Here is a 20399-nt window from a genome sequence, read left to right as displayed (position 1 = left end):
TATGTAGTTTTACTATATAAAATCTTGTGTTAACTTAAGAGTTTAAAAACAGACCAAGTAATGGCTGATTCTTACCACTCCTATGCCTTCAAAAGCAAACACAGCAGTGCCAAAAAACAGTGGGTATTTCTTCCAGCCGGCCACTATTGGAAGGTTGTGGGGATCTGGCATGTTCTGCAGAAGACAGAAAAGAAAAAAGAAACCCGGTCACAGCTTTATCTAATTCTAACTATTTAGAATTAAACAGCAGAATCACACACTCAAAAGCTTCACAAAGCAACTGGGATTATGACATCTAGTAAACACTTTATGTATCCTATGTTAAGGGAGGTTAAGCTATTAGAATATAGTTGCTAAAGAAACTGCCTCCCTGACAATCACACAATCCTCCTGCATACCTATGTCACTGGCCAGTCACAGGCAGCACGTGAGCTAAATCTCCTGCCATATAAGAAGTATACAGGCATGCTCAGAGACCCTAAGTCACTAGGCACTTGCTGTGACCTCCCTGTGCCCCTCCTCTTCATTCTCCTAAGACACCTGGCTCCTGACTTCCTCTCTAGCTGTCCCTGGCACAGGTCTCTTGGGGTTTCAGCATGTGCTCTGACACAGCGTACATAACCTATTCCTCATTGTGGATGACCAACTCACAGTAATGCTTCCCACTCTCCTGCTCTAGGAAAGTCACTGCCGCATACCTGGCTAAAACCACTGACCACAATGACTTTCTTCCAGACACCCTAATTCTAGCCTTCCTTGCCACCACCCTCTTCTCTGCCTTGCCTACTGAAGTAGAATTCAAGACTAAGGAAAGATCTGCAGACGGACATTTGAAGGCACATGGGTAGTCTGGGGAATGTGAAGGTTGGGGACAGTTGCGGCACGTGCAGAATTTCATGATATGAAGGTGACATGTGATGGGGAAGCAAGGACCAGAGTGGGCCAGGTGCCAAGGGGTCTTCATCATCTGCGACTGCTGAAATGTTCTCAAGCGCACAGATGCTGTCATGCCTTGTGCTCTTCCCTCTCCTGGGGGAGCCACCTTTACTGCTCCACCAAGTCTAACAGCTGGGAGGGGAGCCTCAGAAAGGCTCAGGCAACCCTCTCCTCCCGGTTAGAGAATCCAGAGGGAGGAAACATGACGCAGATGCAGCACGAGTGTGTCTGAACTGCTAGTGGAAATGCTATGATTACCTTAGAAGGAACATAGTTAATCGATTAGATCACGAGAAAATAAAACAGGGATCCTCAACTTTCTTGAGGTCAGTTGTCTCTGCCTGATGTAACTGGGTTAAGAGTCCTGAGACTTCAAAGAGTTACCTCAGTTCTCATTACTTCAAGGTCTTCAAACAAAGGAAGAGTCACAAACTTGTGTGGTGGCAGCAGAGGGCATGTGGCATCAAGCACAAAAGCTTAAAGAGTTATACTCACACCCATCCTTGTGACTAACTCAAATCTAAAAGCACAAGCCCAAGGACTGTGCGAGCTGAGTCACCGAAGGCTGAGTGAGAGCACAGTCCTAGATCTCACAGACGCTCCAGCAGGGAAGGCTGAGTGAGAGCACAGTCCTAGATCTCACAGTCGCTCTAGCGGGGAAGGCGGGATGTTTGGAAACAGGGACATAAACCCACAAGCAGCCTCATCAGTGTTAAAACCAGACTCAATGCCTTAGCGTCCACTTCATGCGTTAACATTACACCCTGAAGGGAAATCAACATTTGCTGCCTATCCACGTGCCAGGATAGGATATGTGGGACAGGTCTCTCATAACTCTCACCTCCAAAGAGAGCTTTGCCCATGTGGGAACACAGGACGGTTACCCAAAAGCACACTTACCCTAACAACATACTGGTAAATTATCACAAGACTGGCAGCCATGGAAATGTTGGCAAGGAATGAAAGTACAAAGAGATTCTTCAGCTCGCGAATGAAGACCAAGAGAATTATAAGTGGGAGAAAGCAGAGCATATAGACCCTGAGGTCCACACTTCTTCTCTCACAGGCATGAGACAGGTCCGAGCCATTTGAAACAATCGGCGTGCTCCCCAGGAATCCTTCATGAACCTGCAGGACGGTCACCAGGAGAGGACAGCGGAAGAGAATTACCCATCAGCTTACAATCACGAGAGAGAGACAAATCAAATAAAACCCACACCCTCAACAAACAAGCCCTGTGACACTGGTGACCAGTGAGGTCTTCACTCAATGTCTCACTGTGACAGTGGTGACCAGTGAGGGCATCTCTCAGTGTCTCACTGTGACACTGGTGACCAGTGAGGTCTTCACTCAATGTCTCACTGTGACACTGGTGACCAGTGAGGTCACCCCTCAGTGTCTCACTGTAACAGTGGTGACCAGTGAGGTCATCCCTTGGTGTCTCACTGTGACAGTGGTGACCAGTGAGGGCATTCCTCAGTGTCTCACTGTGGCAGTGGTGACCAGTGAGGGCATCTCTCAGTGTCTCACTGTGACACTGGTGACCAGTGAGGTCTTCACTCAATGTCTCACTGTGACAGTGGTGACCAGTGAGGTCATCCCTTGGTGTCTCACTGTGACAGTGGTGACCAGTGAGGTCATCTCTCAGTGTCTCACTGTGACAGTGGTGACCAGTGAAAGCATCCCTCAGTGTCTCACTGTGACAGTGGTGACCAGTGAGGTCATCTCTCAGTGTCTCACTGTGACAGTGGTGACCAGTGAAAGCAACCCTCAGTGTCTCACTGTGACAGTGGTGACCAGTGAAGGCATCCCTCAGTGTCTCACTGTGACAGTGGTGACCAGTGAAGGCAACCCTCAGTGTTTACTGGTGGTGGTGGTGGTGGTGAGAATGAATTGTAACAAGTATGTACATGGCCACCAAATGTAAGGAAACTTCTTCCAAGAGTGACAAGTCCCAATTCCACACTTCTGTGACTGCTGCTTGCCCTGCCCGTGCAGGTGTTCACTGCTGTTCTTTAAAGTCTGACTGCATGTCTTTTTCTGTGGTGCCCTTTATGCTTCTAAAAGACTTTCCTCTTCTAGCTATAAAAGACAATTTCTCTTTCTAACCACCCAGGGAGTAACGTTTTTCTACCTCATCTTCTCTTGACTTAAATTTTCCATTAAACTCTGGAACAAATATGTTTCCTAAGAGAAGTCATTCAAAGCCTTATAAAGCCATATAATGTTTCCTTCCTTCCCTCCCCTCAGAGAGAAAGAAAGAAAAAAGAAGGAGAGAGGGAGGGAGGGAGGAGGAAGGGGGGAGGGAGGAGGAAGAGAGGGAGAGAGGAAAGAAGGAAACCTAACAATGTACCCAGTGATAAAACTGTTAGCAGATCCCAGGGGTGCTAACCAGGTGTGATGATACACATCTAAGAGCCCAACACTTAGGAAACACTGAGGAAGCACCAAGATCCTGACTTCCAAGGCAGACATGGTAGGGAACAACTGTGACTGAGGGCTCCATCTCAGGAAAATGTCCAGTAAGCTCAGGGGAGGGATGTTAATCATAGACACACGACTGGGTAGTAGATAACTTCCAGAATAATTGTCAAAGTTAATGCTGTGTTACAGTCTGTAAACAAAATCACAGGCATTATTCCTAGACTCCAGCAGGGCCTGTTGGCAACTCTCTTGGCAGAGTTAGGAAAGTCCCACCAATCACCAGCCGTGGTGGTACATGTCTGTGGGCCAGCACTTGGGAGGCAATGCAAGAGGACCAGGAGGTTGAAGGTCAGCCTGAACCCCACAGAAAGTTCAAAATGAGCATCTCAGAAAAGCAAGTAAAAGGGGTGGGGATGGGATAACAAGCCCCAGCACTGCCACCCTGCACACTCGCAGACACAGTCTTGCTCCACGGGGATGACTGTAAGATGCCATGTGATTTCAGAACCTTCTTAAACAATGGCAACAATTACTAAATCTTAGGAATAAACACTCCTTTGTATCCCAGGCTTTCCGCTGTTCCATACTATCTTATACCTCCTTTAAAAAACATCAACAATGTGAAGAACACTACCCCAATACCTACACACATACTTTTGAGATTTAAATTTGAAATAATCAAGAAACAGTGAATCATACCATAGCCCAGCCCAAAGGCACAACCATGGTTGATATGATGTCAGGCACAATAATGCCAACAACAGTAACATCGGAAACCCAACTCATAAAAGAGAATGTGAGAAATGACTGCAAGCGGAACACAGCTTTATCCTCATCCATGGCATCCTCCACTGTGAGATAAACAAGGTGGTAGAAGCAAGCAATGCCACAGAGCAGAAACACACTCACCTGTTTCACATTCTCAGCTAAGAAGACAATGTAGACGCTGCAGAATCCCAGCTGTGTTATCACCAGAAAGAAGTCGACCACGCTCCTGAAAACACAGTCCCACAGAAAGGGTCACCAGGAGCTCTGAACAGGCAGCAGAGCTCACTTCTCTTAGCTGTTTTAAAACACTTTATAATAGTGTTTCCCTTTACTTCCTGAGATAATGAACACTTAAATACTGGATTCCTATGAAGGTCATATGCCACAGTCAGTAAGGCACTACACTTGAACAGTAGAAGCAGGCTTCACTCAGTTTAAAGGCAAAGATTTTTACATCACTTCCTACTTGAGCAATTCTGGGTAAGAGTAGCTGCTTGTCGTCCAATTTTACAGAAATATGTTCAGACCTAGGGTGTGGCTCCTAGGGAGGCCTTTCACCACATGTGCCCAGGGACCTGCATTCAAGCTTCAGCGCTAAAGAAAAGTTCATGCCTTAGACTAAATCTACCCCTCCAACTTCTCTCCACCTTCCTCATGGCATCTTCCTCACGGCATCTTCCTCACGGCATGCACACATGGTGAGGACACTTGCTATTCCAAATAATAAGGAAGTACAACGCAAGAGGTGGAGATGGGAATCAAACTTCTAGAGACTTCTTTGGTCTGTTTTGTTTTTAGTTTTTACTGAGCCGCACTGCAAAGGTGCAGAACATGAAGCAGTTATGTGGGCAGGAGCAACCGCTGCCAGGTATCTGTGTGATGTCATTTGAACATGGAGGCCCCAGGTACAACATCCTGCATCCTGGACTTGCAGCAAGGACAGAGCACACAGTCAGACTGCCTGACTGACTTATGAATCCTGTTAACTGACTAGAACCAGAATCTGTCCAACTGTATAGACCATTTACTGTGTTCCCACAACTATGTCATATTTTGAGTTATGTCTTGTTTGATGGAAACAGTTAAAAATTAGAATAACTTGGACACAGAGCCATTAGAAGCAAGGCCAGCGCTCACCGCCCCCATGCTGCCTGTCGCTGAAGGCAACTCCACGGACTAGCCTCCATGGCAAAACTCACGGTGTCACTGTACCCCAATGTTGACTTCTTAAACCTGAAATTTAATGACAAACATGCACAGAAAAGTATTAAGTGGGTCTATAAGGCCATTTCATGAAAAGAGCATCAAATAAATCCAGATTTGCAAACGCAGGGATCTACACCAGCAGATCTGTTATCAAGGTGCAAATATCTGTGCACTCAAGAAATTTCAAATTATCAGTGCCTGTCATAGGCGTGCAAAGTCTTATCTGCTGTTCAAGTTTTCTTATCTGTAAGTTTCAGGCAATTTTGTGTTAGTGCTTCACTGATTTAAATTTTTGAGTACTTAAAAACACCAACTATACTGTTCTTCTGAAGATTATTCCACCCTGACCACACTGTGTAACAGTGTGCCAGGCTCTACAGTGCGGTTCCATTTAAACTGTCTTATATAATCTTCAGAGCATCTCCAAGGTGTCAGCTCATGTCTCCATTCTCTATGCCATTTTCTCCTCTAGAGTACGCATCATTATTTAAACAACATAAATGATATAAACAGTTTCAAGAACATTTAATGAAGGGTTGGGTCCAGATCACTTATATCTGAAGCCCGTTTACAGGCTGAGTTATTGTCCAGTGGGAGCATTTCATGACACAGCACTAAAAGAGGATCTGTTACTTTTATGACAGTATGTCAGCCCATATGTCAGGAACCATCACCGAGGTACTATGCCCCAAACTGACTCACTAATGACCCGAAGGGCTGGTGTTGTCACTCCTCGGGCACAGTCCCTCGGCTTCCTCTGCACCTTCCCTTTCCTCTTCTACTAACTGACAGAACCCTCCCGTCTCCCCAGCAGACTTCTGAACATCTATAGTCATGGCAGCGTGATGACTCGGGAGCTAAGGTGCCTGCCACAAAAGCCTGACAAGCTGAAGTCAAGCCCCAGGGCCATGTAAAGCAGAGGGAGTACCCTTGCCACAGAGTTGTCCTCTCCTTCACAGGTGTGCTGTGTCACAGGTGTGCCACACACATACATCATATACACACAGACAATGATACGCATTAAAAAGAAAAAAGGAAGCACTCATCCCTCCATACCCACAAGTCCTCGTGTGTGGCCTAACCAATTGCATATGGAAAATTTATGAAAAAAAACATGTCTGTGTTGACTACAACTTTATTTTTCATGTTATTATCTGGTAAACAGTATAGAATAATAATGTGCATGGTACTTAGACTGTCTGAAAGATTACTATAGCATCTGAAAGGTTGTGCAGAGGTTTCATCATTTTATGTGAGGGGCTTAAGCACTGGTAGATACCTATGGGGATCCTGAGACCAATTCTCTAGGCACACTAAGGGACATCTGGGACCAGATCCTGACTCATGTAAGTATAGAAAATGCTAGCCAGTCCCATGGTCATTATCTCAGCTGTGTCTATACAGTAGAAGGAAATACAACCTCGAGATGCAAAGCACAATAGGTACAGGAGACAAAGATGCCATAAGCATACGTGAGACTTTACAATTAATCAAATAGACTTAATGAGTCCACATTTACCTCTGACATAGAAAGTGACTGCAACGTACCAATATGTGCATACAGTGGACGGAAATAATTCCTATAAACACAAGGCTGATTGGTCCAAGCTGTGAAGAAAAAAATATGAAGATTTAAACATTCATTTTTAAAAACTGAGTCAACTTACAAGCAATGAGTCAATGAGCAATTTATTTACAAGGAAAAAATTGTTGGATTCATTGACTAAATCTTCACAGGCATGAAAACATTAGTGTAGAGAAATTATTCCGGGTGATAATTTAGACAATGATGCTACCTTGCTGACTTTGCAGCTGAAGCCTCTGTTACAGAGTACAGACAATCAACAAAGGATACAAAATACAACGTCTATTTACAACAGGCCAGATCTACGGCATCCATGTCTCACAGGCACGATACACACTTGCACCCTTATCTAGACAAAAGAAATTCATTATCCTTCTATAGGCCACTCTTGGAGAACCTGGACATGTGCCAGGAACAGCAATTGGGAAATAATAAGTGGTTCATGGGAAGTTTCAGGTTTGCACTTGCCATACTCAGTGGTGCCTGGGTTACAGCAGGGAAACAGAACCAGGCAAAGCTTACCTAGACAATCAAAGCGCCAGAGTTAATTTACATACAGGACTGTTAAACACAGTGGGGGAAGGGGACAGCTACAATCTCTATGGAAACCAATCCATTTTAAAACAATTATATCCAATTTTCTTCCTCCGTGAATCTGCCTCAACAAGGTTCTCAAATGCAGTCATTATAGTAGCTGTCTCTCACACCCTTTGATATCTGTCTTTAAAGACATTGCTACTCATTTCAACTATTTTCCTTAGATATAAATGCTGCATACAAACTTATGCTGATTCTAAGATACTAAAGAAATTACACTATAATAAAAGCAATCCATTCCTTAATACATTAGTCACTATGGGTACATGGCTTAAGCCCCTGATCACCCTCCACCCCCCCCCCAAAATGAGACAAAACCATTTTCAAAAAAAACTTGTGAAGGTTGTTGCTGTTAAATATTAAAATAAGTAACCACATAGAAATGAAAGCAGTAAATATCACTCTGAGATAGGTACCATAATTACAGTTCACATACCTATCAGGACAATATCCAATGGCCACCTACACGTCACCCGACCAGGTTATATTAGATCAGGCTACATGGTACCTAGAAGTTATCTTTGCAGACAAGCAAGTGTATCTGCAGTGGGGAGCATGACAGGCTTACCACGATGCCCGCGTTCTTTATAGCCAAGGGGAGCCCTAAAAGGCCAGTCCCGATGTTCCCCTTGAGAAGATGCACCAAGGTCTGCAGGAACCTGGGAAGTGAAAATCCTAAGTTACGATTTAAGCATTCAACCTAGGGACCCACACACCAAAGAATAGTTCCCATCCCAGCAGCAGCACCAAGTCACCCGAGGCTCCATCACCCTAGGCTCCAGTCCTGCCTACACTCACAGAAACAAGCACAGAGATTTATTGTGGAAATCAAATGAAATGTTTAGTGAAAGTGTTGTGCACATAAAATAGCAAGTTTCTCATAGGATACTTTGCTGCTGTGGTGTCAAGAATACTCAAGGTCTGACTGGTAAAATATAACAACTTGTATTGTCTAATTACAGTATTAAACATTTGATCTGTGATTGTCACCCTAAATGGAGGTTATAGACAAAAAATATATATATACAAGCTTTAAAGCTCTTCGCAGGTAAAATAACAATTTATATTATCATGAGCTCCCTCAAGACTTGGCCATGGAAGTTTCTACTTCACTGGAGTTGAAGTGACCAAGAAGAAACAAACTAAAATTAAGAAGACTACAAAATTCAAACTTAAGAAACAAGAATATCTGCCTAGAATTACTTGTTCGGGGGGTGTTTATTTGTTTATACTCTTGATCAAGTTTCAGGTGACTGTGCTTAATCATTAAATGACTATTAAGAAGGCAATGATCATAAGATAAAGAGAGAGGCTTTTAACATTCCACCTGTAGCCTGTCCTCAGGCTGCACACCCATTCCCCACTCCCTCGAGCTCCCTCCCTCTTCTGAGATCTTCCTCTGAGGGACACAGCATTTGGTATCTATCACTACTGAAGAAATCCCCATGATGTTCAGTCAGCCTAATGTCCCTCCCTCATAGACATAAGTGTTGAGGAGTCTGACTCCTTAATCTTCTTAGTCATAAAACACTCAGACCTATGGGAGACTGAGAAATGCAGGCTGCGGTAACAGAGCTAAGGACCCGTGACCGTGACACTCACGAAATCCCGTGCTGCCCATCGAGCTGGTAGTGCTTCTGTATGGGCACAAGCGTCTGTTCCTGCTCCTCGTCGGACGACCCATCGAAATTCTGCTCGTTTATTAAGGGCCTCATCACGTCCATATCTATAAAACAGAAAAAAAAATATGGTCCTGCACCACTGCTGGTAAAACTGATGTGTGGCTACAACTTGTGAATGTTTAAATATTAGGAAGTATCAGGCTAGAGAGTTGCCTTGCTGGATAAAGCATTTGACCCTCAGCTTAAGGACCTGAGTTCTGATCCCTGACACTCACAAGGAAGCCAGGAAGCCCTGGCAGCTGCTTGAAACATCAGAACTTGGGAGGCAGAGATAGACAAGCTGAGTGGCCCACAAGACTAGCAAGATATCACTAACTCTGGATTCAGTGAAAGATCCTCTCTCAATAATAATGCAGAGAACAGCCTAGCAAGATATTCAAGTTCCACTTCCAGCCGACATACACACAGATGCAAGCATGTATAGCCTCTGCACACTACAGACACACACACACACACATGTGCACCCACATATGCAAGTATATATTCACTCTGTGTATACACACATACACACAGAAATATCATTTGTATTCACTGCAGCTGAGTATCTTAGTTCACCTTAGAAACCCCCACCCCTCTCTGTCTTGATATTATCACAAAGAATCAATGAGACTTATTTTCTGGATGTTCTATTTGAATTATACAGTGAAGAGAAAAAGCTTAAGTAATATAGAAAACATTTCTTGTTTTATCCACATGAATTTTACAAGACAAGAAACGTGAAGAAATAATCATATATATTTTCTATATCCAGCCAGCTTCAAATCATACTGTAACAGGTAAATAATAATCACATTTTAAGTACTTAAGATTACATCCATCCCAATGTTAAAATTTTAAAATGTTCTGTTTTTCCTAATGATGTTTTAATGTGGCCATTCACCACTGTCCTCTTACTATGAATTTTAAAAAAAATCATTAAATCTAAGTTCATTAAGACTGAAATACAGAGATTTTAAAGTTAAGCACATTCATCTACCACTCATGGTGTGCATGCCAGGGGACAGAGTAATCATAGTGAGAAATGATCAACCTCGCCCTTCAAACTCTTCATTTTAGAGTAATTTCAGGTTTAAATTTGCCAAAGGGAGAAAAAAAAATAGTACTAACACTTTGTGCATTCTGTGCAGATGTTCTCTAACTTTCACCATTTGTTTTTTTTTCCCCTCCCAAATGCAGATTCGTCTCCACAAGTTACCACAGAGCAAGGACACGTGATCTCAGTTCACCGTATACAGCACCCTTCCTAAGAACTAGAAAGGTCTCTTGAGATTCCACATTAGAGTTTTAACTTCGCAAGCTGCACTACTAACTCCTCTGAGCTGTTTCAGGACAGGCGGTCAAGGCCAGGGCCACAGATCCCATTTACCTAGGCTGTTCTGCTGATCACCTCTGTCACCATGTCTTTTAGAATGTCCTTAGTTCTCCCTGTCCCCTTAGCTTTTTACCATCGAGACAGTTCTTAGAACTTTAAATCACATGTATACGTGTGTCCGTGTATACGTGCATCTGTATGTGAGTCTGTGCAAGTGTGAGCACAGGTGCCCACAGTCCAGAAGGAACCATGGGATCTCTTGGAACTAGAACTGCAGGCGGTCGTAAGCCGCCTGATGTGGGTACTAGGAACAAACCTGAGGTCCTCTGCAAGAGCAGTGTGCACTCTCCGCAGCTGAAACATCTTTCCAGCACCTGTCGTGAGTTCTGAGTGCTGTACAATCTCCACCTGTCACCTGAATGCTACAGTTCAAACGCCAAGTACCCACTGTTCATGTGTTTGAATACTTGGTCCCCAGTGGGAAGACTGCACCTTTAGAAGTAGACATGAGTCTCTAGGCAGGGCAGGCCTTGAGGGTCACAGTCTAGCCTTTCTGTCCTGTCTCTACTTCCTACTCCACTAAGATGTGAGCTAGCTCACGCATGCTCCCACCAGCACAGGGCCACCTCAGCAATGCCTCCTCTGCCATCATGTTCCCCTGCCATGAAGGACTAGAGCAGAGACAAGGCTTCACATGGTGCTGTTGGTCACAGCAGGGAAGTCAGGCACACTGCACAGCCATGGCTTCCTTCTCCTAGGCTTCCTTCTTCCTTCTTCTTCCTGCTGCCAGCCTGGGCTTCCCTCTTCCTCCCTCTGCCAGCCTGGGCTTCCTTCTTCCTCCCGCTGCCAACCTGGGCCCTGCTTTCACTTGTCCTTTCTGTATACATCCTTCCCACCACGTCTCCATTTGCACCTTAGATTTAGGTCTATGGTCAACATCTGCATTCCTGTAGTTCTCTGACGGTCTCCTCGATCATCCAGAAGTGTATACCAACTAGACTGTCTCAGAGAGGCCAGGTAGGGCTTGCTAACACACTGCCATGCTCCACCCCAGGGTTCTGACTGGGTGTGCCTACGCTGGAGCTGAGAGCAAGGCCTTGCGATCCTGATGTGCTGCAGACTAACTCTGAGCACAACCCTAGCGGGTTCTTCAGGAAGGACTCACGGCTGCATTATTCTCTGAGGAATTCTCAGTCTTCAATCAAAATGTAGTATACAAAATACCAATTCTCACGCCTCCTTTGTTTGTGTTGCTCTCCACCCCTCCTACATTCCTCTCCTTTCCTCCTCGTGCTCCTTCTCTTCCCTGCACGAGCCTCTCTTCGACTTCACCATCAGGGTGTGAGGAGCCTCTGCCCTGCCTTCTCTCCTCTGTAAGCAATCATAGACAAGGCTACCCCTCAGTCCTGCTACCGATAAAATTCCTTTCCTGGCCTTGGCCCTGAACTGCTAACTTGAAGATCAGACCTCTCTCTTAGCACTTCAAGATGATCACACTGAAAGAGATTTCCCCCAAATTTCTGCCTAGTCTCCTATCCCTACTCTTCACAGAGGGGAAGCACCTTTGTCCTCTCCATGCTGTGCTCCTGTCCCCTCCATGCTGTGCTCCTGTCCCCTCCATGCTGTGCTCCTGTCCCCTCCATGCTGTGCTCCTGTCCCCTCCATGCTGTGCTCCTGTCCCCTCCATGCTGTGCTCCTGTCCCCTCCATGCTGTGCTCCTGTCCCCTCCATGCTGTGCTCCTGTCCCCTCCATGCTGTGCTCCTGTCCCCTCCATGCTGTGCTCCTGTCCCCTCCATGCTGTGCTCCTGTCCCCTCCATGCTGTGCTCCTGTCCCCTCCATGCTGTGCTCCTGTCCTCTCCATGCTGTGCTCCTGTCCCCTCCATGCTGTGCTCCTGTCCCCTCCATGCTGTGCTCCTGTCCCCTCCATGCTGTGCTCCTGTCCCCTCCATGCTGTGCTCCTGTCTACCCTCCATGCTGTGCTCCTGTCTACCCTCCATGCTGTGCTCCTGTCCCCTCCATGCTGTGCTCCTGTCCCCTCCATGCTGTGCTCCTGTCCCCTCCATGCTGTGCTCCTGTCCCCTCCATGCTGTGCCCCATACATATCAGGAGCAGGTATATGTATCTCATCTCAGCACAGATAGATCCTGCTGTTATACTCTGCCCAAAGCAATGCCATTGTTTCCCTACAAATCCACCACTGGTGTTTTGTGGGGGTCACTGTAACAAAAAGGGACTTAAGACAACATCATCCCAAAGGTCCAGAACTCCAAAATAGAGTCTTGGGGAAGGAGGTTCCTCTTGGGGCTGGGAAGGCTCTGGCCTGTGTCCCATCTTACATGTGGCCATTTTTATGTTCATGTAACATTCTCCCATAACTGAGTCTGTGCCCACGTCTGCCTCTCTGTAAGGACACAGTCAAACTGCCTTCTACAGCAGGTTCTATCTCCAAGTAAGATCAGCTCCTGAAGTACAGCACAGGACTAACAAAGGACTTCTACGAAAGTTCGTGAACCCACATCGGCCATGCTATTCCTTTCATGGGCTTTGATTTTATACCTCAGTGCACCCTGCTGCCCTGTGGACTGCTGATATCATTTGCTTTGATCAGTTTAGCTTGTCCAAACTACCAGTTATGCCCACTTTTTCATTTCTGCCTTGTGCTGTGCTGTAGTGAGTTCACGTGTTCTCCATAAAGATAGCTATCTCTACCAACACTTCAAACCTTAGCCATCTATTATCTGAAGCTCGCTGCCCGAGAGATCACAGCAGCCATGGAAAGTCAAGGAAAAGGTAAGTTCTCTCACAACTTTAAAAATGTATCAACTATAAATGAGAAGTTTGCTTTTATTGGTAAAGGCAGTGAGTTTATATTCAGTATCTTTTTAGATTAAAACCTGAGACTGTAATTTGCAAGTATTAAAATGACTGTAAATAGCAGTTGTGTAATTTATGTTTGGCTTTCAAACCAGCATTACAACACTCGCTTGACTCCCACACAGGTCAGCTGGGCTCTCTGTCCCTCCTAATGTAGGTTGTTTAGCAAGTGACTTTTCTGTGGTTCTAAAGGCAGTCTCGATGCTATAACCATCTCGAAAGCATGAGCCCATGACTTACTGAAAAATCTTTTTCTATATTTCTTTGCCTCCAATCGATTTTCTTACCCCTCATATGTGAGCATCTTAATAAGTTAATTATTCCATGACACTCTTCTAACCTTCTCATAACAGGATTTAAAGGAATTCATTTGTAAAAACTGAAGCTGAGAGAAAAGTAGTGAACAGGTTAGGACCTCATAAGTCTACATGCATGCATCATTCTGACTCTGCGGCATGATGTGCAGGCAGCTGGTGCCTGCCCCTGTGCTTAAACGGTGCTTAAAGCAGCTGAAAAGTCCCCGGGACTTCCCCTTGCTTCAGACTTCATTCCTTGGAGCGACATTACACAACACAGATACAGATATATACATATGTACATCCTTTAACATATATTTATGTAGCTATAAGTTTATATAAATACATAGATATGTTTTTTTAACTAGATTAAGAATAGTTAAAATAGGGTCAAGTTCTAGAACTGACTATATTCCCCTAAAGGTCACAAAGTAACTCAAACCTAAATAATTAAAGAACCTCGAATGCTAATCCCTGGAAAGCAGTGTCTACGAGGCTACAACTGAAAATGTTCCTTGTCTCCCACTTGAACCAGAGCCTCTAAGGTGAGATCTGCTATAAACAAACTCAGTCACCCATAACTCGCCGAAACCCCATGAATCACTAAGTATACTATGTGAAACTGTATTTTGTTCTGAATTTCAGGATGTAGTATGTAAAGACATCAATAATGTCTTGCATTTGACCCTCTAGAAAATGCAGTGGTGACTTCTTGCATTTACTCTGTAGCACTAACACTGGCTTTGGTCAGGAGACCGCACAGCACACGCCAGGCCTGAACCTCTGCCTGCTGATGAGAAGACATGCAATAGTGTATTGTTTAATCTGATGAGTCCAGCATACTGTCCCCTGACCACCAGATAACCAACATAAAATGTAGGATGCTTTACATCCTGTTTTCCACACTAATTACTGGAAATCCAGGGTGTATTTACTGGGACACACACACTGCAAAGACTCAGAAACCAACCTCATGTAGGCAGTAGCTACTTAAACAGAGACATGAAGTCAGCAGGATAACCTCCTACCAAGGTCTCTGCTATATACATGACGAAACTCACAATTTCCACCTCGCAGAGGACTAGAGGATAAAATGAGACAGCAGGCATGAAGCATGGAGCCCCTACAAGCACATGAGCCACCCAGGAGCAGCGGTTCCACCCCTGATAATCAATACTACAAACAAATTATACTGTCTAAGACTTTAAACTACAAATATTTGACAAGAAATTAGAATTAACAATAAAAATAGCCAATACTGAGCATTTTGGAGCCACAAAGTATCCAATAAGACTTAGTTTGAAAAGATGGGATGTTATATCAGCTAAAAGGAAATAGAAGTAGAAACTAATGCAAAAATCATAGTTAAGGAGAGCCAGAGAGACAGCTCAGCAGCTAAGGATGCTTGCTACCAAGTTTGAAGCCCTGACTTTGATTTCTGGGACCCACACAGCAGGGGGATAACTGGCTCCACAGGCTGTACCCTGGGCTGCATTTGCTCATTCATAAATTAATCTTCTAATAATAACCATGGATAACGGTATCTAAAGACCCAACATGGTAAAAGATTTAGCAGAGTTAAGAACACATGAAACAGTGTCTGAATACTCTACATTAAGTAATTAAAATTTTCATTAGCCTATGTTGTTTACACATAGTCTATTATTATTCGCTGAAGTTTTTATGTTAATTTTTGGCCAAGCAATAAATTAAACTATTCTTATAAAAGCTGTGGTAAAATAGGTGAAATTACTAATTCCTGATAAAATACTATTAAGCAGTGGATTTCAAACTACCCAGGTATAATTATTTCTAAGTGTTTAACATGTAACAATAAAAACCAGTCTATTAAATATTATACACCTTAGATATAATGTAAAGTGTCCACAACGAATGGAGCTTAAGTTAGGAGGATACAGACGCTCTGCTCTGCCATCCCAACTTCTGTTTCAGCCTCAACTGCCTACCCTGAAATCAGCTCCAGGTGTAGCTAAATAAAGACTGACAAATTTAGTAATACATATTAGACTCTTTCAGTGCTCACTACTCTCATCAAGTAATTCTACTTCTGGCAAGCTACTAATAAAGATGTTTGCCGAAACATAAAATCTTAAAGTCCGCTAAGTACATGGCAATAAGCAACTTACTATGCTCACTACAGTGTACCCACCCTAGAAAATACAACCCTGCCTTCACAGTGTGATTGCCAAGGCTCAGACGAGGGCAGTCATCCAATGAGTCAGGAGAGGGGCTACGGACTCACACTATGCCGCAGTGTTTTAAAAAGTAAAGTGGAAATAGAGAGAAGAAAACATAGCATAGTGGAAACCAGCTCATGGTGTAGATGGACCACACAACCATCTCTATCCTTTCTTTCCTCTGGAAATATTAAAATCATTTAGTAATGCTATATTGCTCTTAATATTCCTACAAAATAAGAAACCACTTATATATCAGCAATGGTAATAAAATATGGTGGGCATAGTTTCTTTTATGAAAAATAGCACAATGTTGCAGCTAAAACCCATGCGCCACCACCTTGATCATAAAAGCGGACTTCTTTATTCCTGTGGTTGAGAGGACAGAACGTAAGAAACAGGCTAGAAACCTGCAATGGCTTTTGAGTGTAAGAAGCCCATCCTCTGTCCCAGCGGAGCTCTCCACAGATGGCCAGTGTTAAACTGCCTTCTACATTCAGTAGCACTGCCACTGTACAAACCCAAACAGCATGAGTAACAGTGGAACGGTGCTTTCTAAAACATTAACTCTCCCACCACCCTGAATCTACCTCAGTAACAATGCAGAGTATTTTTGTATCTCTTCTCTTTCTCTTCCTCACTCCCTTGCCTCATCTTCCTTCCCTGCCCTCCCCACAGCTTCAGGGTTACCTACGTGCTGACAACTTCCGGACTTTCCTCCCTAGACCTTACCTTCCAGTAACTCTAGACCTGATCAGCTCTAAAGGAAATCCTATCGTCCTCTCCACACCACATGACTTCACCCATCTGGACAAGTCACCTCTTAGGTCTAGGCTTTGGGGGAATCACTCCTATGGTTGGCACCAGTGTGTCAGGAGGCCTCTGACCTGCACCCCATGGACACTGTCTTTGGGCTGCCTGAGTGTCCTCCCAACATGGCAGCTGGCTTCCCTTCAAGTGAGCAGCCGTGACTGAGCTCACAGAGAAAGGCACAGGGCCTCACATGATCTAACTCAAGTGGAGAGTCTCCCGTCAGCAAAAACTGGTCATGAGAAGTGAGGTTAAAGAGGGAAACATCAAAGGCTGGAGACACTATAAAACTGTCCTAAGCCCTCAGCCCTTCAGACATTCCGGTCCCTGGAGCCATCCTGCCTGCCTTCACCCAGTCTCTTTGGAAATCACGCTGGTCTATGACACCCGGTCTAACCACCTCTCTCCGTTTCCACCGCTGCCACTATGCTGGTCTGAAGAGCATGCTGGCCTCTTTCCTGAGCTTGTGGAAGGCCCCCCAGTTCCCACTTTTGCTCTAAAGTCCATTTGTCACGTGGAAACCACCGTAAGCACACTTTACTGTAGAGGACAGAACCAGGGAGCTTTCCCAGTTAACAGATGATGCATGGTGAGTATGTTTCCATGTCACTTCTAACAGCTGACCGTACGCTAAGTGACAGCTGAGTTCATGGCTTTCCATCGGACAATAACGACCTTGACCCTTACAAATGCTGCAATGAGTCTTCTGGCAGACATTTGTGTGTGCGCTGTGTGTCTGTGGAAGCACTTGTGGCCCAGCGTGTGTACAAGGGGTCTGCCGGATGCTAACTGTGGGGACGCTATTCTCCCTCCCACCTTGCTTGAGGCAGGGACTCTCTCTTCTCCGATGCTGAGCTTTGCAGCTGGCATTCAAGCACATGAGCGACTGTCCTGCCTCTGTCTCCCATGTTCTACTGCTTTCCATGGGTTCTGGGAGTCCCAGTTCAGGTCGTTGGTCTTGCATGGGAACTGCTCTTACCCTCTTAACCATCCTCTCAGCCTGATACAGTTTAACTGCATGATTTACTTTGAGAAATTGTCTACACATAAAACTGCTGAGTGAAAAGATGAACTTTTCCAGAGGGCAGGGCAGAGTCAGGACCTCAGTGTGTGGACCACACTGGCCTAGAACTCACTGTGTGGCATAGGCTGACAGCCCGCTTGCCTCAGCCCCATAACACTGGGTTTGCAAGTGTGTACTGCTACCACACCAGCTTTATACATGCTAATGATAACATACTATCCCGCTCCTGCCAATCTCCTCACAGCTCAACAACATGGGTTGAACTGAAGAGTCTCATAAACTTGAGTTTGTAGTAACAAGGCCCTGCCTTAGGCAAGAACAATTGCAAGACAAAAGAACTTGCCTCCCTGAATTCTAGTGTGGATCAAGTAGTCATTGGCTAGCATAGTATACAGCACCCTGCTTGACAGTCTGTTCTCAATGAAAGTTAGACTTAGAATTTCTACCTTTGTTGAAAACAACCATGAAGTGTTGGCACATTATTATAGGCATGCCAGTCTATAAATTACTTCAAAGTATGTTTTAATTTAATCTCTTTCTTTAAGAAATATTTCTTAACACAGTGTGCTGCTAGGAGGACATCTTTCTATCCTGATCCTGGCTTCTGTTTTCTTTCTGGCAGTAGTAAACAGAAGCAAGCCTTCCAAAACCATGGAAACAGAGCGCTCAGGGCCTGTCAGAGCCCAGGTACGTGCTATTTTTCAGGCAGCAATGTCCCGTTAGAACAGCTGCGCAGCGAGGAGTCAACGGAGGCTTCAGCTGGAGATGCCCAGAGTTGAGATCCAGGCTCAGAAAAGAAAACAATGATAACTTCCTTAAAGCATCCTGGAAAAAAACAGAGTGGCAGCAGTTCCCGCCTCCCTTTGACGTGGACAAACGGGGCGACTCCCCGCACTGACGCACAGTGCTACAAGCACAGGCCCGTGGACAGACAGATGGACAGAATGACAGGCATACAAAGACTGACAACTCAAAGGCAGACAGACCTCACACTCGGTGCAGCGACCTGCAAGGCCCCGCCAGGCCTGGGGACCACTGTTCTGTGCTGGTCCTAGAGGAACTCACGCCAGCCAGGGTCCTGGGACCCACCAGCCTCTGCCTGGAGTCTCTGCATACGCCGTCACCCCGCCATCCCGCCATCCCGCCACCCTAGTGCTCAGTGCGCGCGCAGAGACACCCCCACCCCCTACCCCCCCCACGGCCAGGCGCGCGAGACACCGGGAGCCCGGATGCCGCCGCAGCGGACGCGAAGGCCGACGCGCCCTCACTGCGAACGCGGGAGACGCCCACGCCCCGGGTTGGGTCAGGCCGGCAGACACCCACCGAGCTCCTCGCATCCCGCCGTCTCCGCCGGCGCCGGCGCTTCCATCCCTCGGGGGTCTCCAGGTCGCCGCCGCCCGCTCTGCCGGCCGCACCGCCGAGCATGCGCAGAGCCGCCCCGAGGGGCGGGGCCCGGGCTGGCCTTGACCGTAGCCCACGCGGGTCTGCGCCTCGGGGTGACAGGCGCGGCGCCTACAAGCTGAGGAGCGATCCTCTGAATCCCCGGGCTTCGCATGCCGGAAGAAAGGGCCTCGGACCACGCAGAAAGCAGGCAGACTGCAACTCCCGACGACCGACTGGCAGTGTTCCTCCACCCCAATTGACACTAACAAACGCAGCTAGATGTAGGCTCCTGCACTGGCATCTTAAAGACAGCTAACACTAGGGTTAAGGCAAAGAGGGAAGTGTCGACATCCACTATCAGGCACTACACTACATTGTCATATGGTTCTTTGGTCATATGAGAGACAGCGCAATGCAGTCTGTAAGTCACTGTGCCACTGTCCACACAAAGGGTAAGACCCTTCGGTAGCACCACCACCAACAACAACAACAACAGTAAGCCAATGAAGGCAGGGGAGGGATCTGCCACTGCAGCAGGGATTCTCAGTCTGCATACGAAGCTGGCTTGCGGAAACCGTTTCAGCCTGCCTATTAAGTATTGCCTACTTTCAACTTTAAAGTGGCTTCACTATCTGCTGACTTCCAGAAGGAGGGGCACCTTCTCCCTATCATCGGAACAACTCTATGGGTGGACCTAGGAAATGCAATGACAGTACCTGGAAGAGCCCTCACTGTTGCTAACAACATGACCTTTACTGCAATATCTTTGTTTACTCTTCGTGACTGACTCATCCAACTGAAAGCTAAGAAAGACAATGGTGCGTGAGTTTAACTTACTTTGAAAAGGCTCCACACTGTGCTAACAGAGGTTTTTTTTTTTTTTTTAAATAAATATATGGCATGGACTGCCTTAGTTAGGGTTTCTATTGCTATGATAAAGCACCATTGACCCAATGCAACTTGAGGTGGAAAGAGTTCACTTCAATTGGAAGTCCATCACTGTGAGGACAGGAACTCAGGTCAGGAACTGAAGAAGCCATGGAGGGATGCTGCTTACTGGTTTGCTCTGTGTGGCTTGCTCACACTGCTTTCTTATAGCACCCAGAAACGGCTCCTCATTGCCGGCACTGAGCTGGGCCCTTCATCAATGAAGACAATACTACCACAAGCTTGTCCTCAGGCCAATATGGAGGCATTTTCTCAATTGGGGTTCTCTCATTTCAGATATATCTAGAATTGTATCAACTTTGCAAAATACAACCTGCACATTTACAAAAGAAAACTAGAATGGCTCGGAAAGGT

The 20399-nt window shown here is 45.7% G+C and overlaps 1 protein-coding gene across 6 annotated transcripts in view; it reads right to left on the bottom strand.

Moving 5' to 3' along the window:
• Slc36a4 (solute carrier family 36 (proton/amino acid symporter), member 4) overlaps positions 1-19137 on the bottom strand; it is a 32651-nt gene extending 13514 nt beyond the window's left edge. For 2 of the 6 annotated variants that reach the window (NM_172289.5, NM_001357565.1), the window contains exons 1-8: positions 19038-19137; positions 9119-9242; positions 8085-8175; positions 6854-6942; positions 5266-5361; positions 4270-4354; positions 1837-2064; positions 76-174 (exon numbers count right to left, since the gene is read on the bottom strand). In NM_172289.5, coding sequence (NP_758493.2) covers positions 76-174; positions 1837-2064; positions 4270-4354; positions 5266-5361; positions 6854-6942; positions 8085-8175; positions 9119-9242; positions 19038-19083 — 858 coding nt within the window. In that variant the 5' untranslated portion in view covers positions 19084-19137. Of the gene's footprint in view, positions 1-75; positions 175-1836; positions 2065-4269; positions 4355-5265; positions 5362-6853; positions 6943-8084; positions 8176-9118; positions 9243-18700; positions 18875-19037 lie in introns of those variants that run through there. The other 4 variants (NM_001357566.1, NM_001357567.1, XM_006510170.4 and 1 more) reach the window with 3 other exon arrangements.
• Between the last annotated feature and the right edge of the window lie 1262 nt (positions 19138-20399).

This window comes from Mus musculus, chromosome 9 (assembly GCF_000001635.26).
Source record: "Mus musculus strain C57BL/6J chromosome 9, GRCm38.p6 C57BL/6J".
Classification (NCBI taxonomy): Eukaryota; Metazoa; Chordata; class Mammalia; order Rodentia; family Muridae; genus Mus; species Mus musculus.
Note: the sequence above shows the minus strand (reverse complement) of the source record. Positions and strands in the feature narration are given on the sequence as shown.